Below are 23,471 nucleotides of genomic sequence, written 5' to 3' on the forward strand. Positions count from 1 at the left end.
AAAAGAGGGGATGTGGGAACTGAGGCAAAGATACAGATGGCCTGAATGCATAGGGACCGCCACTGAGCAGTCTAGTGTCTCTAGAAAGCTGGGCTGATGGGAAATGCTGGGCGTCAATAACAGATAGGGTCAAGGTGTCCTCAGACTTTGGAATGGTTTATCTAGGAATCTGAACTTTGACTTGAGGGCAGTAATGACGAAGTTCTTTAGCGCTTAAAAATACTAGCTAATTAACTGAGCCGTGTTATGTCATTTGAGGCCCTTTTGGAAAAAGGAGTCTTGATGTAAAGAGATATACATGGTAACCTGTCTGGCTTTGTCCTCCCTGGTGCATTTGAGCACCTATACCTATAGTAGAATTTGTCTAAGCTGTACATTCCTTCCTGTAGGAAAAGCCACTGCAGTAGTGGTCCGATTACTTTTCTTTCTGATTTTCTGGTATGTTTACTGGCCATGTGGAAGTTAGATGGCGTAGTTGTGAGTGTTATTAATTCAGCTTTTAAACAATTGGTCTGATATCTGTGTGGGGCCTTGGCTAGGATTTGATCAGTGATGTCGGTACTCAAGGGTACCACGTGGTGGCATTGGTGGCACTACAGATGTTGGCAGCAATACAGTCTCAGTAGCAGTGGGAACCTTTGTAAAGCTCAAAATAACATTCTATTTGTTTTTTTCATCATAAAATTCTCCTGGGAACTATGAATTTATCATAGCTATAGGAAGAATATGGCTTGATTTTAGTGGAAAGCAAAGTCACTTTCAAGGGTCAAAAGAAAGAGAAGGTGAAACAGATTTTGTTCCCCTCCAGCAGCTGAAAACCTACCGTCGGCATTTCTTCTAAAAGTGATGAAGAGACATACATATTGGGAAATTCTTTATATGTCCACATTCTTTGCTTGTCAAATACCTTAGACTTGCTAGATTGTCTGTGACAGGATCTCACTGTGTAGTCTTGGCTATCCTGGAACTCACTATGTAGACCAGGATGGCCTCAACTCAACTACTGCTATTAAAGCTATTATGCTTAACTGAAATTACTCTTGTTTTTTTTGTTTTATGTTGTTGTTGTTGTTTGGTTTTTTGTTTGTTTTGTTTTGTTTTCTGTTTTCAAGACAAGGTTTCTCTGTGTAACAACTCTGGCTGTTCTAGAACTCACTTTGTAGACCACTTTGCAGTCTGGCCTTGCACTCACAGAGATCTACCTGCTGCCTCTACCTCCCAAGTGCTGGGATTAAAGGTAGCTAGGTAGGTTACTTCTTAAGGTGGATCAGTAAACGGTAAGAGCCTATGGGAAAGAAGAGTTCATTAATTGAATTGAAAACAGTAACTTGGGCTGGAGAGATGGCTCAGCGGTTAAGATTACTGACTGGTTTTCCAAAGGTTCAAGTCCCTGCAACGACATGGTGGCTCACAGCCATCTGTAATGGAATCTGAAATAACTTTTTAAAAAAAGAAAAGAAAAAGAAAACAGCAACTTGTTATAGGCTTTCTAGAACATCATAGGAAATTATTCAACACTGAATCCATATAAAAACTAAATTTACTTGGATCTAAGCACAGTGATGCATCTTTTCACTCAGCTACAAATACATTTTTAAACTTTAAAAATAATAATAATAAATAGATAAATGGGGCTGAAGAAGGGACTCAGTGGTTAACAGGCCACTCAGTACAGAGGACCTGGATTCAGCTCCAGCTGATGGCTTCAATGCCCTTCTGTGACCTCTGAGAGCATGGGGCATGCACATGCAGATAAATCATTCATAAACCTGAATTTTTTTTAAAAAAAAAAATTTTATCTAGACATTTTGTGGACTAATTACATGTCTTATCTCACAGTAGCGAGTCTTTAGAACACACTTTATATAGTTTGTGAACAGATTCTTGTGAATTTTAAGCTTAAAGTACTGTTATTACCCCAGTCTGTCCCCCATCTTTAATAGAAAATGAGGAGCTACAGTGAAGCAGATCTATCTGGAAGAGCTAGAGGGTGCACTCTCCTCCAACATCATTTTCAAACAATTTCAAGGTCATTAACCACATGAGTATGGTTGGATTAAAGGGTATTCAGCCAGAACTCATATAATTCCATATTAGGTGATCTCAGCTCCCATGCTAAAATTAATTGGTGTGACATATTCTTACTTCGTGGCACAGCTCTCAGAGTATGTAACTTTCTTGGTGTTCTTGCTTGGTTTTGCAGCAGCGAGCGACCATGAAGTATAACCTGATAAAGCTGCAGCAGGAAATGGCTCACCTGGAAGCTGTGCTGGAGCAGCGTGGGAACCAGCCTTCTGGCCACTCCCCTTCCCTCCTAGCAGACCCTTGTGCCCTGGAAGACCTGCCAGATCTGGAACCAAACATGTCAGGAGCAGGTGTGTAGTGCTGAACAAATGCCAGTGTTGCAAGCAAACTTCTTCCCTCCCTCGACCCTCTGTTTCCTTTGAAGAGTGAGGACTGAGTTCCAACATTGTGTGCTCTTTGCTCAATGCAGATTTACTGAGTTGCTCCACGAGTAACTTGGGAACCTTAGACCTAGTCCCTGCTCACGAGAGCTGTACCACTGAGAATCTTTTTTTTTTTTTTTTTTTTTTTTTTTCGAGACAGGGTTTCTCTGTGTAGCCCTGGCTGTCCCGGCACTAACTTTGTAGACCAGGCTGGCCTTGAACTCAGAAATCCGCCTGCCTCTGCCTCCCGAGTGCTGGGATTAAAGGCGTGCGCCACCACGCCTGGCAGGGAATTTTTTTTTTTTTTTTTAAAGATTTATTTATTATAAATAAGTACACTGTAGCTGTCTTCAGATGCACCAGAAGAGGGCGTCTAATCTCATTAAGGATGGTTTTGAGGCACCATGTGGTTGCTGGGATTTGAACTCAGGACCTTCAGAAGAGCAGTCAGTGCTCTTAACCACTGAGCTATCTCGCCAGCCCCTGGCAGGGAATCTTAATTCATGTTCTTCTCTGGGTGTTTACAAGGAGATGCTATGGACCCCATAGGAAATAGAAATAGTTCTTGCACTTCCTTGTTGGAGAGTGGTAATGGGTAGCCCCATCATTTCAGAAAGCCATGTGAAAATAAGAGCCATTCAGATGAAATCCTTACAGTGATAGAGCACAAAGTGAAGACCTGCTTCCTGGGTTTTCTGATTTATAAGACGGGACCTTTGGTTTCAGGAGCTGCACCTTGTGTTTTCAAGTAGAAAGTGGGCTTTGGTGGTCATGTTGGTAATCTCAGCACTTGGGGTGTGGAGGCAGAGGGATCAGGAGTAAAGGAAGTTTTCATTTAGAGAATCCTCGTGTGCAGCAGGCCACCCACAGGAGGAGTTGGTGCTTAGGAACAGATGAGGGTAGTGAGCCTTCACGGAGTTTCTTCACTGAAGTCCTACATGACTTGCTGCTCAAGTTCCTCCTGCAACCCTTCCTGTACGGTCCCCTGGACCCTGAGGCCCTCCTTTGACTATTAGGGACTCAAGTCTGTTTATTATTCAGTCCAGTGACCTTGGTCTCCACACGTGCCTTGTCATATTTCCCATGCTCAGAAAGAAACAGTAGCTCATGCAAGGGAAGCTGGGCACTGCTGCTGTAGCACTGCTCGTAAGGTTCGCTCCTTGAATACTTTCTTTGTAAGCGCATCTTCATTTTGTTCATCACCAGATAATGAAGCCCAGAGTCCCATCCCCTATACAGTAATCTCTGGGTACTGTCACTGTCGTTACTGTGAAAATAGACAGGACTTTCAGTGCTCCTGCACAATTAAGACTTGTTAGTGTCTGGCTTTGAATATCTGCCTAAACCTACTACCTCATATTTGGCATACACGATAGGGGGTTGGTTGAAGGTTTGTGTTTTGTTTTTAGCTCCCACTGAATGTCTCCCGATAAAGTGTTCCTTTGTGGCTCATTTCTAAAATACTTGACTGTCGTGAGCAACTCTAGATTTGAGCCTTTCTTACCTTAGGCTGATGTATTAAGAGAAACTCAGTTTCTTTTCCCTTTTAAAAGAAAGGCCTGACAGCACACACCTTTAATCCCGGCACTCAGAGAGGCAGGTGCAAGAGGATCTCTATGAGTTAAGGCCACCCTGGTCTACATAGCAAGCTCTAGGACTATATAGAGATACCCTATCTCCACAAACAAAAAGATTTTTTAATATACATAGACTTAAGCACTAGGGTTAATAAGGATTACAGAAACGTACAACTACTGTGTGGGCCTGACAGTTACCTGCAACCCCAGCCTAAGAAGGCAGAGACAGGGACCCCCAGATCAAGCTGGCTCGGGAGACTTGCCAAACAGCAAACTGGGGTTGAGTGAGAGACCCGACCTCAATGACTAAAGTCAAATAGCCATGGAGAGGGCCAGAGAGATGGCTCAGCAGTTAAGAGCATTTGCTGTTCTTCCAGAGGACCGAGATTCAATTCCCAGCACTCACATGGCAGCTCACAACTGACTGTAACTATTAATGGATAGAAGATACTTACTTTTCGATTGTTTTTGATGTTTAACTATTTCTTCTGCTGTGCATAGTAGCATTTGCCTCTTTAATTTCCAGCCCTTGGGAGGCAGAGGCAAGTGGATCTATGTGAGGTCCATGCCAGCCTGGTCTACAGAGTGAGTTCATGTCTTCCTTTTTAAGCCATTTCTCAAAGGGAATAGCACCTGCCAGAGCCTTAACCTTGAGTCTGTTATGATTTTCCCTTTCCTGTGCCTTTCATTATTATTTCCTATTGTCCTAGATTTCTTATCCAGTATCACGAGGTAGGTGCATCCCTGTGTGCGTGTTCCCAGTAATTGAAAGTGTGAGGCAAATGTCATCTCATCTGACTCTGCTCTGCACCACCCACCCACCACCTCCACCCCCACCTTCTCCTCCCATTAAAGCTCCAGCAGGCCTGGTGCCATCCTTATGAGCTCGGTGCTTCTGGCACTTTTGCTTTCCTGGTAGCAGAGATTTTGGCATAGGTCAGTTTGCTTCCAAGATACGAATACATTATATATTTTTGCTTTCTTATCATTATTTAGTACTAGCTGGTGCTATCCTTTGTCTGCTGAACTATTCATATCTAAAATTCTGTCTAATATCTTTGTTTAAATACCAGCTTTGGGACTTGGGGCGTACTTCAATTGGTAGGGTGCCTGGCTAACAGTGAAGTGAAGGAGTTGGTATCTAGTACATAGAATCAGATGTGATCATACAGCTGGGATCCTGCAGCGGTGGCGGCTGGCGATCAGGAGTTCAGTATCCTCCTTGGCTGTGCATTCTACCACTGCCATCCGTGCTGGCACACGCTGGTAAAACTCTGAGAAGATGACAGTCCTGTTAAGATGAGTTTGGTCGTCATAGATTGCTGCATTTAAAAAAAATCAATATCCTCACCTGAATTAAGACCATCAGAACAAATAAGTAAAATAGATTTTTCTCATTCCATTTAAAGCAGTTTTAACTTCAAAGAACATTAATGAGAATCCTGTAAGCCAAAATCTGAAGAGCGCTTGTGATGACAAATTCCAACCACAACATCGGGAGGGTCCCACCGGTGGAGATGACGAGTCAGGGATGGGAAGGTAAGAGACGTCAGTCTGCGGCATCCGGGTGACATCTTTGTTACACTGAACTCCTGCTAACTTTCCTCCTATCCCTGAGCTGTGGCCGTGACTCAGTCAGTCATGTGATTTCTATGCAAACATGGGGCCCTGAGTTCAGATCCCTTGAACCCATCTAAAAGTTACCTATAACTCTGAGCTCAGGTTCCTGGGTGGGGCCGAGGCTGAGGCAGGCAGATTCTGTGTGCAGTAAGCTTAGAGTCGGTGAGAGATGGGCATATAGCCATATAGAATCCCAATGGGTAGACTTCCTCTAGCCTCCACATGCAACCCAACCATGCAAGCATATGCACACACGCATGTGCAACCACAGCAGGTACCTACACCATAAAAAAAAAAAAAAACTGCAAGAAGCAGTAACACAAGCCTGTAATGGCAACTCTGGGGATACGAAGATGGAAGCTCTGTTGGTTTTGTTGGCCAGCCTGTTTATCCAAATTGGTTAGCTTGAAAGAGACCCTGCCTCGAAAATAAGGTAGAGAAGAATCAAGTTGGATTCTCAGTGTCGGATTGTGCCTTCTTCCTGCTCCCTTATGCAGGTAATGTTTCTCCCATCCTTCCTGGGTTTGTTTTTTGTTTCTTTTTTGTTGTTTTGTTGAGGGGTTATGTTGGTTGGTTGGTTGGTTTGAGACAGGGTCACCCTAGATGGTCTGGAACTTTCTGTAGACCAACCTGGACTCAAACTTGGAGCAGTCCTTCTTCCACCTTCAGAATACTAGATGTACACAATTACAGACCCTTAGTGACCCTAGGTCACGTTCCTTTGTCGATTTGGATATAGGCTTTGTTGGGTATGTACAGGCCTAAGCTACAACCCGAAAAAAGGGAACTTAGCTCTACCTTTGCCGTTTAGAAGTTGGAATGTAATGTAACTGAACTGAAACAGAAGCCTGCCGGCTGATGGCAGGCTCCAGGCAGACCTTGCTCTGATTGAAATTTTTAACTCCCTAGAAAAAGTGTGTCTGTTAATTTACTCTGGGAAATATTCAAAATATCATTCCAGGATATATATTTAAATCACCATTGCTAAAATCTATACAGGAGGAAAAAAACAAAAAACAAAAGACTGTCAAGTTACAATTCTGAGTTCAGGAATTCGGGGAATGCACCATCTCAGCTGGCTTTTATTTTCAGAACTACTTAACACCTATCAGGACAGACGTCTTCACCACTCCAAGCAACAAAAGAACTCTTGTTTTCTCAATTGCTGTTATGTCTATATATCCCTTGGGAATAGTGACAGGTCGTCGGTAATCTAACAATGCTCTCTTTCCCTTTCCTTGTACTTAACAGAGGACGTCTTAAGGCTATGGTACTAGCATTGTGAGTGTGACCAAATAAGTAAAGTCAGCTTCCTTGGGCACTAAAGCTATGTTTAGTAGGCCTTCCCATGTGCTAGGCAAGTGCTTTAGCTCTGAGATATGTGCTTATTTAAGAGTTGACTTTTGATTTTGTTGTTTTTAATTTATTTGTGTATGTATTTGGAGACAGGATCTCAGGTAGCCCAGGCTGGCTTTGAACTTACCATGTAGCCAAGGGGGTCTTCAGCCTTTACCTTGGGAGGTAGACTCTGAGTCATGTGCTACTATTCCTGACTTTTATTTTATTTTGTATATGTGAGTGGTTTGCTCAAAAGTGTGTCTGAAGCCGGGCGTGGTGGCGCACGCCTTTAATCCCAGCACTCGGGAGGCAGAGGCAGGCGGATTTCTGAGTTCGAGGCCAGCCTGGTCTACAAAGTGAGTTCCAGGACAGCCCGGGCTATACAGAGAAACCCTGTCTCGTAAAACCAAAAAAAAAAAAAAAAAAAAAGTGTGTCTGTATCATGTGCATCCTGGAGCTGGAATGTTGGACAGTTGTGAACTACCATGTGTTTGCTAGGACTTAACCCAGGTCCTCTCCAAGAAGGAAAAGAATGTGCTGTTAACTATTAAGCCATTTCTCCAGCCCAGCCTCTTGTTTTTGGACATCTTAAGGGCAGGGAATAAAAGTGATACTCTAAATTCTTCCAAAATTAGGTAGAAAGAAAGTATAGAGAAGTCAACATAGCTCAGTTTTCTATCTCCATAAGAGGCCTCACATGCATTTGGACTCAAGGGGAATATGGAATATGAATTAGCAATAGCAATAATGGCAAAAGAAAAAAAATGCTGACATTCTTTTCAACAGCTCCAAGATCAGCCTCAGGCCTCGGGGTCTCAGACCAGCCCTGAAGGGGGTTGTCATATGTCAGCAGTGGCGTGTTAGGCAGTATGAATCAAGGCTTTTTTTTTTTTTTTTTTTTGCTGGTCATCCCCTATTTCCCTGGCAGTCGGATGTTCTAGTCATATGCTGGCTGCTGAGGGGGCGTGATCAGGCCTTTCTTTTGTTTTGGTTGTTTGGTTTTGGTTTTGGTTTTGGTTTTCGAGACAGGGTTTCCCTGTATAGCCCTGGTTGTCCTGGAACTCACTCTGTAGACCAGGCTGGCCTCGATCTCAGAAATCTGCCTGCCTCTGCCTCCTGAGTGCTGGGATTAAAGGCGTGCGCCACCACGCCCGGCTGATCAGGCCTTTCTGAGCTGGAGCTGATGGTTTCCTCTTTCCTCCCTCTCTCCAGGCCTTCCCCTTTTCAATCTCTGTTGGCAGGCAGTAGGGGTTCTGCACATGGCCGCTCTAGGTGTCTTCAAAAGAGAAGGTCCCCCTCTCAGGAGGAGCTCCTCCAGCCTGCTGGATCAGAGACATCATCTGAGCCACACAATTCCACAGGGCGGTCTTGCCTGCCAAGGCAAGATCTAGGTAATGCTCCATCTTTTTTAATGGAAAGACTTTTTGTTTCACTGTCTGCTGTTGTAGTAAGTCTTCAAATGCACTGGATTATGGATGTTTGTTATCATAAGGTAAGTGCACCTTTGAAAAATACCTGGAGTTGCCGTCTGAGTTGTAAGTCTGACCACGGTGGATTACCAATAATTGACTATCGTAGACTCTGTCATCGAAATGTTTGGCTTCATCTGTTAGAATCTTAAGACCCAGAATAAAGTTAGAAGTCTGTCCTTTGTCACATCCCAAAGTGAGCTATCTTTAATAAATATAAATGACTGTCTTCTATGCTTCATAAATCACATAAAATGATATATTTTATTAATTGTAAATAAGAGTTTTTGTTAGTAAAGAAAGGTTTTAATTACTCATCAAAATGCATTATCATAAAAACACTATTTGGCATCAGATGAGGTGTCTGGCTGTGTTCTTACCTAGCTTGCTTTTTTGTTTAAGATGTACTTACTTTTATGCTGTGTACATGGGAATTTTCCCGCGTGTGTGTCTGTACACTGCATGTGTACCTGGCGCCTGTTGAGGCCAGAGGCGGGTGTTTCGATCAGTGACATTTTCCTAAATTTACTGTTCTTAACATGATTAGTTAGCACCTGTTAAGTGAAAAATGTAATGGTTTATTTATGATTTTAACCTTCTTTTACTTCCTCATGAAAATCTTGTATACTGTCTGCCCCCAAATTGGACAATACAGTAAATAAGAGTATTTAAAATCACCTCTTCTCCTGTCCAGTTATGAATAATAAAATATTGCTATTTTTGGCTGGTCATGGTGGCCCATGCCTATTAGCCCCAGTACCTGATTGGCAGAGGCAGGAGGATCTCTGTGAGTTTGAGGCCATTCTGGTCTACATAGTGAGCTCCAGGGCACATAATGAGACCCTCTACCAAAATAATAGTAATAATAGAAATAATTCCTGTTTCTTTAGATATTTTACTGTTTTATTTTTTAAATATAGTTCTATATTTATATATTTATAAATATAATCTATCGGGACACGTCTGTGGCCTCAGTTAATTGAGTAGCTGATGTAGGAGGATTGCTTCACCTACAGTTCAAGACCACTGTCATCAGTGACACTGTACAGACCCTATTTCAACTAATCAATTAAAATTTAAAAATGGTTTTAAACTTGTTTTGTAGCCCAGGTAAGCCTTGAACTTGTGATTCTCCTGCTTCAGCCTTGAGTAGCAGGGGTTATAGGCCTATGCTACCAGGCCTGACTACAGTAAATATTTCTGGACTGGCAAGATGGCTTATCAGATAAGAGCACTTGTCACCACATCTGATGACAGGGTAGAAGGAGAGAGCCAACCCTTTGCATATAATGCCATATTATTCCTTTTAGATTTATTTATTTCATGTATGAGGGTGCACTGTCCCTGTCTTCAGACACACCAGAAGATTGCATCAGATCCCCATTACAGATGATTGTGAGCCACCATGTGGTTGCCGGGAATCGAACTCAGGACCTTCGGAAGAGCAGTCAGTGCTCTTAACCACTGAGCCACCTCTCCAGCCTATGCTACTCTTTAGAGAAGTTATGGTACCATGCTTTCACCAATGTATTTTCTTCTTCTTAACATAACTTAATGAGTCTTTTTCTTCACAGAAACTAGAAACTTCAATTCAACATTTACTGGCACTTAAGTTGAGTTTGTCTTCCTTGCAGAAGGAACCCCATACCTGGAATCTGGAATCAGCCTTTTCTCTAGTAGAGACCCCGAGTCTGAGTCCCCTAAAGAGCCAGCCCACATTGGCACCACACCAGCTTCAACCTCTGCACTGAAAATATCCCAAGGTCAAGTTGCTGAGTCTTTCAGGAGTGCAGCTGCTGCTGGTGCTGATAAAGCAGTGGCAGGAATTGTGAGCAAGATAAAGCCGGAATTGACATCTTCAGAAGAAAGAGCGGATAGAGACATAGCCATGGTGGTGTCAGGCTTGACCCCCAACGAAGTAGTGAGTGTGTCCTCTTTACCTCTCTGACTGTGGCTTGACTTTGGCTGCCAGGTATTAGTATAAGTAGTGGCAATGGATAACCTGTAGGACGAAGGTTATTTGAGGAAATACTTGGTGAATACTAGGCACCTTGTGAGGTATGATAGAGATTTTGAATGTATTGGAATTTCCCCCTGTTTTTTTTCAAACAAAACAAACAAAAAACAATAACTGAGTAACTAGGTAGAGTAGCTCTCTTCAGTAGGCATTGTCTTCCCCTCAGTTCACATCAAGTAAACTTGTCCTCACGACTAACTCAGTGTAAGCCTGCTCCACAGCACTGCCAGACAGCAGCATTTCTCCAGGGCGTGTCTTTATCTTGGCTGGGAACAGCCTGTCTGTCCTTTCTGCCCTGCAATACTTACCCCCTTGCTTATTAGGGCTTGGGCACCTCGGGCCCTTGTGCACCTCCAGAGATGGAAATTGTTTTATACTCACTATAAACATTAAGCCCACTGAACCCATTTTTCTCTTTAAGCTGCTTGTAGATTTTAACAATTCTGGGGAATTTATTTCTCCTATAGTTAACTGTTACGGTAATATATAATAACATGTCAGACCATCGATTGGATTTAATAGTAGATGCCATTTATTACACACTGAGAGGCAATATTAAGCAATAAGCTCTTACTTAATAGAGCCTTCATAGGCGTGGCTCCATTCCCCATCCTAACAGCTCTCCAGGTAGTATGACTCAGCATAGATTCTCGATGGCCCCACGTGTCCCGCCATTGCAAAGACAAGGCAAGCTTTGCTGCCCTGACAGATGCAGTGTATCCATACAAGATGATAACTTGATGTTGTCACTTCACGGTCCCATGCTCCAGCCGCGGCTCCTCTGGAAAGTCTTACCGTGCTTGTTCGAATAGCTCCTGGTGGACTTCCTCGCACACAGAGAATTCCCCTTCATTCATTGAAATCTTTTGTTTGTTTTGTTGTTGTTGTTGTTTTGGTTTTTTGAGACAGGGTTTCTCTGTGTAGCCCTGGCTGTCCTGGAACTCACTTTGTAGACCAGGCTGGCTTCGAACTCAGAAATCTGCCTGCCTCTGCCTCCCGAGTGCTGGGATTAAAGGCGTGTGCCACCACTGCCCACTCATTGAAATCTTTTATTACCTTAATCCTTTGTCTTTGAGTTCAGCTTTTTAGAGATAGCTAGAGTGGTCTAATCATTTCGCCTTGGGCAATTCTGAGCTGCAGATTAAACTATAAGTGCTTGGGTACATGTTTTCTTTAAACAAGCAAAGAAGAAAACTTATAGCTCTATTCAGACTTGCCGAAGTGTGTTAAATTTATGATGAAAGCCACGGACTATATTACACATGATTAATTCGGAAGCCCATATTAAGATGATCTTTTCAGCAGTTGCCTGTCTAACTGAACCCTGTTTTAAAGCTGGGATTTCAGCAATTAACCAGTTCAGAATTGCTAATGATACTGGCAGAGGGCAACAGCAAAAGTTGGAGAAGGGTAGCATTGGCTTCGCCAGCCTGCTGCTCTCCAGTGCTCAGTGGCAGTGTGGAGTGAGGCAGCACGGCTGGCTTCCATTGCAGTGCTGAGGGGCACATAAACCTTGACGTGGGTGGGGAAGGCTAGGAAATGAGGCTTCTTGGTAAGCAAGCTTATTTACCAAACAGTAGCTACCAGTTATTTCCACTGTGCCCATAATAGATATGGTTCATTTCTATTACTGCCTATTGATTTTTATTTGCTTGATAGATAATAGCTAAGGGACTCTAGATTTCTTTTGGGAAGAATGAGTCTCTTCCAATATTTTTTCTTAAGAGAGAATTGATATTTTTTGTACTGAATCTACAAATACCTTTGCTTGAGTGCTTTGTAACTATCAGAGTTGAATCTTGACTTTAAGCTATGTATTATCTACCACAGAACTTTCTATATAAGGCTGGTTACAACTCAGTTTGAGATGTAGACTTATAAATTAGAGTATAATAGGCTGTCATTCTGTAAAGAAACTCAAGAGAATCAGGCTATATGATCTTTGGTTATAATTCCATGGCTTCTCGTACTATATAGAACTACATTAGAAAGTTTCTCTGAATTATACATGGTTTTGGGGGTTTTGTTTGTTTGAAGGCGAGGCATTGTTTACTTGTGTGAGACAAGATCTCACTATGTAGTCTTGGCTGGACTAGAACTCAGTATGTAGACTAGGATGGCCTTGAACTCATGGAACTTATTCTCAAGTACCATGCCTGACTGATTTACACATACTTATATTGTCAATTTTTTGAGACTTCAGGCATGTTATATGTTTAAAAGCCAGGATGGGGTAAGCCCGCCAACCTGGGTTCAATCCCCAAAATGCAAATGAAAACAGAAGGAGAGAAGCTATTCTACAACCCTGTCCTTTGGCGCCTACACATGCACACTGAAGAACAAGCACACACAATCAACATTTAAACATTTTAAGAGATGTGCCTTTTATGAGAATGGAGACTCAGAATCAGAGTAACTAATACTTTAAGCTGTGTAGCAGAATTAACAGCATAATTCAATGTTTGATTTTTGTTTCAGATGATTGTGCGAAAGTTTGCTGAAAAATACCGCCTCACGTTAACTGACGCTATCACTGAGGAGACTACACATGTAATTATAAAAACAGGTACACTACAAACTTTTACAAGCTACACTGTATTTACATCATAAGCTATATGAAGAGCTATGTCAATCAAGTTGAGCATCCCTAACCCAAAAGTTCAAAATCCTCAACTATTTGAATGTAGACAACATCGGAAATGGAGAGCTCCACTTCTCGTGAAATTGTTCATAGCCAGGATGTGGGCATGGGCAGCATGTTGTGTACCGTTGCCTTCAGGTGTGCAGATGAAGCTGAGGGGAAGGGTGCCACTTAATTGACATGCAGAAGGCCCTGGGTCCGCAGTTCTCACCTGTGGGTTCTGACCCTTTGGTGAGGTTGAACAACCCTTTCATGGGGGTCACCTAAGAACGTGTGAATGCAGGTGCTTACATTATGATTCATAACAATAGCAAGATTACAATTATGAAGTTTTGGTTGGGGGGACTCACCACAATGTGAAGAGCTAGATTAAAAGGTTGCAGCATTAGGAAGGTTAGGACCACTGCTCTAGGTACTGTCTCAGCACCATAAGTAAGAAATGACCCTCAGATTGGCTGTGGAGACTCACACCTGTGATCTCAACCTTCAGGAGACTGAAGCAGGAAATAAATGAAGCAACAGCAACAAAACTTGGATTTGTGCTATGCATGGAAGATGTCTCAATATATATGCAGTTTTGCTAAAAATACTCTTGGGCCTAGCGTTCCAGAGTACTAAGCCTATCTTTGTTTAAGCAAGCCATTCATTCATTGCTTTATAAAGGTGGCCATTTTGTTTGACCTACTAATTTGGGTTAAAATTTGGGGAGTGCAAAAAAGAGTTCAAAAAACAAAAAAACAAAAAACAAAAAACAAAAAAAAAGTCAGCCGGGCGTGGTGGCGCACGCCTTTAATCCCAGCACTTGGGAGGCAGAGGCAGGCGGATTTCTGAGTTCGAGGCCAGCCTGGTCTACAAAGTGAGCTCCAGGACAGCCAGGGCTACACAGAGAAACCCTGTCTCGAAAAACCAAAAAAAAAAAAAAAAAAAAAAAAAAATTTGGGGAGTGGCCAGGCAAAGTGCTGAACCACTTCCTGTCTACCTGCTTGGAGTTCAGTGCGTATAGAACAGACCAAATCATGGGAGAGCAAGAGAGGCAGAGAAGAATTAAGTCTTCTCTGGAACTCTGGAGACTAGCTAGCTACGTGGCCTCTGGCCTGAGTGTGGCCGAGTAAGTCCTCTAACCTTAATGTGGAAAGGGGAAAGAGTGGAGCCACTCACTTGTGTGCTTTCTCCTCGGTTAGTAGTCTTAATTGTGCTTGTATAAGATAGCTCTGGGAGCTTTCACTGACTGTAAGTCTGAGTGAACAGTAGACATTGCAGGCTGCTTCTCTGCACTAACCCAAGCCTGATACGTGGAGCAGGTGAAGCCTTTGAATATTGTGGAGTGATAATCTAGGTGACATCCATGTGCTGGGCACAGTGCTTTTCAGAGTGGCAACTAATAAGCTCAGAGAGCACTGAAGACAGATGGAGGAAAGAACTCAGTGTAGTCCAGGGCTCAAGCAGTGGCTCGGTGGACCCAGGTTTGACATGGCAGCTCACAGCCATCTATAACTCTTGTTCTGGGGGATCCAGGGTACCTGTGACTTTAGGCTCCAGGCCTGCATGTGACATGTAGACATACATGCAAGCAAAACATACATAAAGTAAATATAAAACAAGTGATTTTTAGTAAAAGTGATGTTTGACAAAGTAAAGGAATGAGACTGAAGGGGCCAAGATATCCATCTTTAAGCATCTGAAAAATTGTCAGGCTTCAGAAATTTAAAAACAAAAAAAAAAAAAGCCACTATTCCTGGGGATGTAGGAAGTATAACTTATGGCTACACTCTAAAACCTGGCTAACAGACTCGGTTTTCTGGTGTACTCGTGCCCCTTCTGGGGTATTTCTGCCCACAGGGCTCTAGGCTTTTCCAAGGGGCCCAAGGCTCTTTGACTCTTTGCCTTAAGAACACTAAAATCTAGGTTCCTCCTTCAGTGGATCGTACCAGGGGGCAGTGCTCATTAGAATAGGTGCCAGGACAAGCTGTGGCAAGCTAAGTACTATTGAAGAGGGGAATGGCATTGAATTTTCGTACATTTTAAGCAGCAAGTTTAGATGAAAGGTGATAAAGGCTGAAAAGGGAGCTTTAAAATACAAATTAAACCTAAAGTAACTCTTTAAACTCAAAAGCAATACATTTGTTGCTTTGTGAACTAAAATCAGCTTTTATAGCATTTGAACAAAAAGCTTCAAAAAATTATGAGTAATTCTGTGAGGCAAAATGGCCACTTCTACTTGCAGATGGCCTGCTGGGCTTGGGCTTCAGTTGAATACTTTTCTCCTGTTTAAATGGTTTTTTTCTGTTTGCTTAGTTCTTCAAAGGGGCCTTTGAAACACTAGGCGATAAACAGATTCTTCAGCCACTGCTTATTGAAATACAAAAAAGGGATAGCTATAACAAGACTTTTCCTGTCCCTCTCAGGAATACGGGGGGTAAGGGTCCCCTGGGTAGAAATTGCCTGGGTGAACTTCTGTCACGTCGGCATTTCTGATTTAGGATCTTTTCTCAAATGTTGGACTTCAGCACTATTTTCTTCTCTCACATATCGCTGTCTGATAAAATAGATCTCGGTCCATATCAGTCACCACTACAGCGTGGGTAATCAACGGGATCGAACTCTTCAGCTAACCTTGGCATCTCAAAGCTGAGGCCAGTGATCCTCTGATCTTAACATGGCGTCTGCTTCTTCCAAACTTGTAAACCCCACACCTGGTTGTCTGTCATCAGAGGTGAATCACCATTCCAGACTGATCTTGAGCTAGGGCTGGGAATCCAGCTTTTCAGGGGCAGCGCCTCTTATTCTCTCTTCCTCAGCCTTTGGGTGTTTTTCATTTTTGCAGATGCTGAGTTTGTGTGTGAGCGGACACTGAAATATTTTCTGGGCATTGCAGGAGGAAAGTGGATAGTTAGCTATTCGTGTGAGTACACTGTGGTGGAGGGGAGGGGTCGTGTCTCTGCTGCTCCCTTTAGCACCTCAGAGCTGCATTTTACACCTAACATTAACATGTGAGGTTTCTGCTGATGCCAACTCTGAGCACCAAAGGGTCTCTAGTGGCATCACAAAACTAGCTTTGTCTCTAGGTGCGTGTCGCTTTGTTCAGATCCACTGGCATTGCTGAGAAAATGATTTCTTTCATAACTAGTAGGGCCTGATCTCCTCTGAGCAGAGTTAGCATATGAACAAGGATTCACTTAATAGTCGGTGGGAACCCATGCACAGCAGCACTTTTATAATGTGTACACTAGGTAGCAGCTGTCTCAAGCCACGAGCCCTGTGAATCGCTGAGCTTCCCACCTCCACAAAAGGGACGTGTTTTTCTGTTCTCTGTGACTTACCTTTTCTGTATTCTCTTCAGGGGTGGTCCGGTCTATCCAAGAAAGAAAACTTCTGAATGTGGTAGGTACCTGATACGAACTAATCTGGGACACCTCGTATGGGTGTTGGTGTGTCAGGTGGAGGAGGGTGTGGATCTACTTTCTTCCTTCAATTCACATCTCTTCCTCAACAAGGGGACCATCAGGAGTGATGCAGAACAGGCCAGGAAATGCCATATTCTTATGCGTTCTAGGTTTTAAAGGAAAGTCTTTTCTTTGGAGAAAGAATTTTACAGATTAAAGATTCGTAGGAACAAATAATGAACCACCTCCAGGAACAGGTGGGTGATTGATGCACCTCTGTGAGCCTGGCACATGGCAAGAGCCTGTCTTTGGGTTGATTGGTTCAGTTTGTTGTTGTTTGTTTTTTGTTTTTTTGTTTGTTTGTTTTGATACAAAGTTTCTCTGTGTAGCCCTGGCTGTTCTGGAACTCACTCTGTAGACCAGGCTGGCCTCAAACTCAGAGATCCGCCTGCCTCAGCTTCCCGAGTGCTGGGATTACAGCTTGCACCTGGTTTAAGAGCCTGCCTTTTCTTTCTTTCTTTCTTTCTTTCTTTCTTTCTTTCTTTCTTTCTTTCTTTCTTTCTTTCTTTCTATCAGAAACAGGCTCCACAGTAATATAATGATAATTATTATCATTGTTGTTATTATTTGAGTTTCATGTATCTCAGAATGGCTTAGAACTCCTGATCCTCCTGTATCTGTCTCCTGAGTGCTGGGATTATAAGATTTTAGGTATGTTCCACCCTGCTAAGATTCTCCTGATTCCTTTATACACCTTTGTAGGAAACTTGCTATTCACCATTGTTAAAGAAAAAGACTTTGGGTAGGGATGTGACTTGGTTTGTGCTTGTCTTTGAGGCCCTGGGTTTGAGCTATGTAGCCCCTCACAAATAATGTGTTACACAAGCTTGTTATTAGGCTCCGAGGCAGTGGGAGAAGGTCATTAATCCTGAAACTATATGGGTTCAAAGCCAACACAAGCTGCTTGAGAGCCTGTCTCAGAAAATAATTAATATGCTAATATATCTGTTTATAAGTTAGTTTCCTTCCTAGAAACGCTGCTTTTTCTAATACTAAGAAGAGTGTGAGGTAAATCTGGTAAGCACGTAGGAGGAAGAATAAGTTTAGAACAGCCAAGAGCTGATGACAAGAGATCACACAAAACAAAATCAGTGGAATCTGTTTAAAACTGTGTATTATGTACTATCCTGATTTTAATTTCACTTAAGGACCATTTATTGGGAGCCTACTAATTGTCAGTTAGGAGGAATAACAGTAAACAAGAATGACCAATTCCCTGTTCTGGAAATGATGTATGGAGAGATATACAATAAACAAGAGGCCAAGCGAAGTCTTTTGTTATTTGTGACCTAAATAACAAGAAAGAATTGTCTTTGAAAAATATAGAGAATACTTATAGGTAACAACAGAAAGCATAAAGATTTGGATGTAGGAGTGAGTTTGGCTTACTAAAGAAAAATCTAGCTGGGAAGTGGTGGTGCACGCCTTTAATCCCAGCATTTGGAAGGCAGAGGCAGGCAGATTTCTAAGTTCGAGGACAGCCAGGGCTACACAGAGAAACCCTGTCTCAAAAAACCAAAAAAAAAAAAAAAAAAAAGACCATTGTAGTTGAATACGGGGAATTAGTTTAGGGAGGGACCAGAGGTGAGATAAGGGAAAGGAGTCAGCCAAGGGCCAAGGCAGGTCAGATTTTGTGTTAACCACAGTCATAATTTCAGTTTTATTTTTAGGATAATATGGAGCATGGATATAGACTCTCTTTTGGGGATCGTTTGAGTTTTTAGTGTGGGGAGGTATGTGACTTGGCACATGTGTGGAGGTCAGAGGACAACTGGTAAGCACCAGATGTTGGTTCTCTTCTACCATGTGGAGGCTGAGATCAAAGGCAGCAAGATCAAACTTGCCGTCAAATTTGGCAGCAAGAGCTTTGCCCACTGAATGAGATACCCCTACCTTTGCCGTTCCTGCTTCTCAAACACTTAGAGCCTTAGTTTCACTCCCAAAGGCTTTCAAGCATTCTTCCTGAAAACTTCCACCTCCCAAAATAGTTACTATGAAAAAAATCTGAGTTTCTTTAGAATGGGGTGTGTGTGTGTGTGTGTGTGTGTACACAAGAGAGAGAGAGAGAACCCATCAGAGACAACTTTGTAGACCCTCCTACCTTTATATGGCTCTGTGGTAGACTCCGGTTGTCAGGCTTCATAGCGGGCACCTTTACCTACTGAGCCATCCATCCCACTGGCCCCATCTTATCATTGTGACCTATCTAACTGTAAATCTCTCAACAGAACTCTGAAAAACCCTAATTTCTTCAGATGACAAAATACAGTTGATTTAAGTGACCAAGAATCCTCCAGTTATCCTCTCACAATGTTGGCAGTTTAATGTAAATGCTAAGTGAATATTTTGAGAAGATACAAATGTTAGAAATTAAAATGCATTTTTAAAAAATCAAGTCCCTAATCCCAGCAATCAGGAGGCAGAGGCAGGTGAATTTCTGAGTTTGAGGACAGCCAGGGCTACACAGAGAAACCCTGTCTCAAAAACCAAAAAAAAAAAAAAATCAAGTCCCGGTGGGATGAAAGCCAACTGATAGTTTCAACAAAGATTCTCTTTGGGGATGTTGGGATAGCTTAGGTGAAGGTACCAGCTGCCCTGACCATTGGAATGCAGACCTCAGGACCCACATGGAGATGGAGAGAACCAACCTCAGCAAATTGTTCTCTTAACTTCTACATGTGCGCCACACAGTAAATAAATAAATAAAATGGTTGCTGTAATAAATTAACTTTAGCAGCTGAGATCCCGGTTGTCTTAGTCAGGGTTTCTTTTCTTTTTTTTTTTTTTAAGATTTATTTATTGATTATATGTAAGTACACTGTAGCTGTCTTCAGACACTCCAGAAGAGGGAGTCAGATCTCATTACGGATGGTTGTTAGCCACCATGTGGTTGCTGGGATTTGAACTCCGGACCTTTGGAAGAGCAGTCGGGTTGCTCTTTCCCACTGAGCCATCTCACCAGCCCTAGTCAGGGTTTCTATTCCTGCACAAACATCATGACCAAGAAGCAGTTGGGGAGGATAGGGTTTATTCAGCTTACACTTCCACGCTGCTGTTCATCACCAAAGGAAGTCAGGACTGGAACTCAAGCAGATCAGGAAGCAGGAGCTGTTGCAGAGGCCATGGAGGGATGTTCCTTACTGGCTTGCTTCCCCTGGCTTGCTCAGCCTGCTCTCTTATAGAACCAAGACTACCAGCCCAGAGATGGTCCCACCCACAATGGGCCCTCCTCCTTGATCACTAATTGAGAAAATGCCTTACAGCTGGATCTCATGGAGGCATTTCCTCAACTGAAGCTCTTTTCTCTGTGATAACTCCAGCTGTGTCAAATTGACACAAAACCAGCCAGTACACCGGTCATTACATCTAGTCCACAAAGTAATTTCCTTACTTTTGGTCAAAACTTGTGATTCTGAATACCTAAAGTAGATTTGCTGGCTTTACTTCAGATGAACGTGGGCGCGTGCTCTCTTTCTCTCTCCCTCTCTCTCTCTCTCTCTCATTATTTGAATGATCTTTTTGTGTATGTATACATGGGTGTTTTGCCTGCATGCATGTCTGTGTGAAGATGATGGATTCCCTGGAACTGGACACAGCTCACAGACAGTTGCAAGCTGCCATGTGGGTGCTGGGAATTGAACCTGGGTCCTCTGGAAGAGCACTCAGTAGTAGTTAAGTGGACTTGCTACTCTGTCAAGGAACCAGGGTTTTATTCCAGCAGCCTCATGGATTCTCACAGCTAATTTTTAACTCCAGTTCCAGGACATGTATATGGTACAAGTAACATACATTTAGGCAAAATACTCATATACGTAAATTAAAAAGAATGAATGTTTAAAATATATTTTCTAAGACAAGGTCTTACCTGGGTTTGGTGGCATGTCTCTTTAATCTCAGCTCTTGGGAGGAGGCAGGGTCAGGCAGATTTCTGAATCCCAGGCCAGCCAGGCTCCACGGTCTTGTCTCCAAAAAATAACAAAGACAAGGTTTCATCATCGCTGGCCTGGACATGAGTGCAGTGCCTTAATGCTTCATGCCTGAGCCGTCACCCACCCCAGTAATCACAGAGGTTTGTGTTTGGTTTCAGCATGAATTTGAAGTCAAAGGAGATGTTGTGACTGGAAGAAATCACCAAGGTCCAAGGCGATCCAGAGAATCCCGGGAAAAGGTAAAGTCCCTCTTTATGTGACAGAACCCCAGCCTAAGGCTCTGCAGCCAGTTGCTATGGTGAGGTTAGTGTTTACCTGGTAAGGCACGTGGCATGATTGCTATCAGACCACTGGCAGGGCAGTGGAGACAGGTTATTGTTTTGTTTTGTTTTCTAGCCCAAGAAGGCAAATGGAGTACTTGTGTGCCCCATAAGAAAGAGAACATTAGGCTGAGGGTGCAGTTGTAGTTTGGTTCCAGTCTGAGGTTTAGATCCTAGCTGATGGTGACAGAGCTTGGACCCCGGAGATGGGAAGCCTTTTGTGCTTCCTGCACCACGGTGTCTTTTCTCTAAGCATCACATGAGTGCTGGGTGAGCAGGGTGGTCCAGCCTGTGTGCACAGAAAGTGGTCCACAGTTTTACAACACTGTGATATGTGTGCTGTTATTACCTCTATTTGATGTTATTTCTTTACATGAGAAAATTGAGGGCTGGTCACTTAAGTTCCCCAGCATCACATAACTATGGAGGTGTAGAAGGGGTGGAGCCTGTACACCTGCGCTGCAAGTCTAAATTCACAAGTGTCTTGGCTTCGCAGGAGCAAAACAGATTCTCCCTGCAACTTTGCAAGTAAGAGTAGGACACTCGATGGCTTTCCCCAGCGTGTTATAGCAGATGGTGCAGCCGGAAAGCCATCTTCCTTGCAGGAAGAAGTCTTCCCAAGATTTCGCACCTGCCTGGCAGGCCTGAGCCAGCTGCCGTCTCAGTTACTGGATAAGTGCTTGTGTTCCCAGGCTGCTTTTCTTTTTCAAGTGTGCACCAGCAGGTGTTTCAGAACATTCCCACACGGAGGGAGCACCTTCTGTTCCTTCATAGAAACCTGAGAGGAGACCAGTAGAGGGTGTTTTTCTAAGGAGAACTGCTCTGGACAGGACCACAAATCAAGCCTGGAGTTCTGAGCCCTGGGATCAGCCCATCCTCTCTCTGAGCCTATCAGATCCCTGTTCCAGATGCCAAGAACAGCTGCCCACCCTGCTTCCACTTCTCCTTGTTCCTCAAGGAGTTTTCTAGGAGCCGACCCTTTGTTCCTATGCACAATTAGCAGTGGGTCCCTTCTCCCTCCAGATCCCTCAGGATCTCTCTCACATTCAGAACAGCACTGGTGGAAATCGCTGGGGCGAAATAGTGACATTCAGAAGATACTAAGATGTCACTACAGTATTTCACAAAGAAATCTATTTGCAGAGGTGAGCTTCAGATTTCTTATCTCACCACTAGACACTGTCATCAGTAAGCGTCAACCTGGATATGAAGAGCCTTCTCAAGGCAGCATTTGTCTCCAACTGGCTGCCTGAGGGAACTTGTAGCATTTCTGAGCATTAGGTCCTGTCAACACGTTGGGGATCTGTTTTATTCGTACAGATTGGGAGAACGGCAGAGGTTCCAGAACTGCCATTCCCAACAATAACTGATTTGCCCGCTGCTCCTTTCTCCTGCCTGCAGTGTAGGATGAAGTCACTTCCAATGGAGCTATCTGTGTGCTTTTAGCCCCACGATCTTCTATCTCAGCCTCTGTGCCTAGGTGATTTTTAGACCCAGACAAATTTTGTGTTAGTGTCATTAAAGGGTAGGAAGATGGTCATAAAAAAGGGTCACTCAAATGATCTATGAAAGTCCTAGGTCTGATGGCACTCCTGTGATACTAACACTCAAGGCTAAAGCAGGAAGAATGCTAGCTTGAAAGCCTTTCAAGAAATCATGCCCGTGTACACATAAGAATTTATTTTTCTGAGCTGGGCGTGGTGGCGCACGCCTTTAATCCCAGCACTTGGGAGGCAGAGGCAGGCGGATTTCTGAGTTCAAGGCCAGCCTGGTCTACAGAGCGAGTTCCAGGACAGCCAGAACTACACAGAGAAACCCTGTCTCAAAAAACAAAAAAAAAAAAAAAAAAAAGGAATTTATTTTTCTTTCTTTCTTCCTTTCTTTTGTTTTTTTCTTTTGTTTCCAGGTTCAAATCCTAGCACCCACATGGCAGCTCATAACTTTCTATAACTCGAAGATCTGATACTCTTACATAAAGACATTCATGCAGGCAAAGCACCAATACACATAACATAAAGGTAAATAAGAAATTAAGGCAGGGGCCAGGCGGTGGTGGCGCACGCCTTTAATCCCGGCAGAGGCAGGTGGATTTCTGAGTTCGAGCCCAGCCTGGTCTGCAAAGTGAGTTATAGCTACCGCCACGGCTACACAGAGAAACCCTGTCTCAAAAAAACTAAATTAATTAATTAATTAAAATTAAAATAAACAAATTAATTAAGGGAGAGTACAGAGATGGCTTAGCAATTAAGAGCACCCGCAGGTGGATTTCTGAGTTTGAGGCCAGCCTGGTCTACAGAGTGAGTTCCAGGACAGCCAGGGCTACACAGAGAAACCCTGTCTCAAAAAAAAAAAAAAAAAAAAAAAAGCACCGGCAAGTCTTGTAGAGGTCCTGAGTTCAATCCCCAGCACCCACATAGTGACTCACAACCATCTGTATTGGGATCTGATGCCCTTTCTTCTGGTGTGCATGAAGATAGCACACCACATACATAAAATTAATAAAAATATTTTTTAAAAAGAAAAGGGAAGTTGAGAAATACAGTTTCTCGCTCACACCATATTTCAGATGTTCAACAACCACATGTAGCCTCCAGCCTTACGAGACCAGCTACGGGACATTTCCAGGATCACAGAAAGTCCTTCAGGCAGCACTGAGGAGCACTGTAATTA

General features: G+C 43.1%; 1 protein-coding gene across 1 annotated transcript in view; it reads left to right on the plus strand.

Annotated features, from left to right (window-relative positions):
- The window catches only part of Brca1 (BRCA1 DNA repair associated), a 61,361-nt gene that overhangs the window by 32,229 nt on the left and 5,661 nt on the right, over positions 1-23,471 (plus strand). Inside the window, exons 12-19 of the mRNA XM_085829552.1 lie at positions 2,204-2,375; positions 5,434-5,563; positions 8,195-8,373; positions 10,086-10,372; positions 12,947-13,034; positions 15,934-16,011; positions 16,450-16,490; positions 20,640-20,720. Coding sequence (XP_085685678.1) covers positions 2,204-2,375; positions 5,434-5,563; positions 8,195-8,373; positions 10,086-10,372; positions 12,947-13,034; positions 15,934-16,011; positions 16,450-16,490; positions 20,640-20,720 — 1,056 coding nt within the window. The remainder of the gene's footprint in view (positions 1-2,203; positions 2,376-5,433; positions 5,564-8,194; positions 8,374-10,085; positions 10,373-12,946; positions 13,035-15,933; positions 16,012-16,449; positions 16,491-20,639; positions 20,721-23,471) is intronic.

Source organism: Mus caroli, unplaced genomic scaffold (genome assembly GCF_978045245.1).
Source record: "Mus caroli unplaced genomic scaffold, Mus_caroli_1 scaffold_13, whole genome shotgun sequence".
In the NCBI taxonomy this organism is placed as follows: Eukaryota; Metazoa; Chordata; class Mammalia; order Rodentia; family Muridae; genus Mus; species Mus caroli.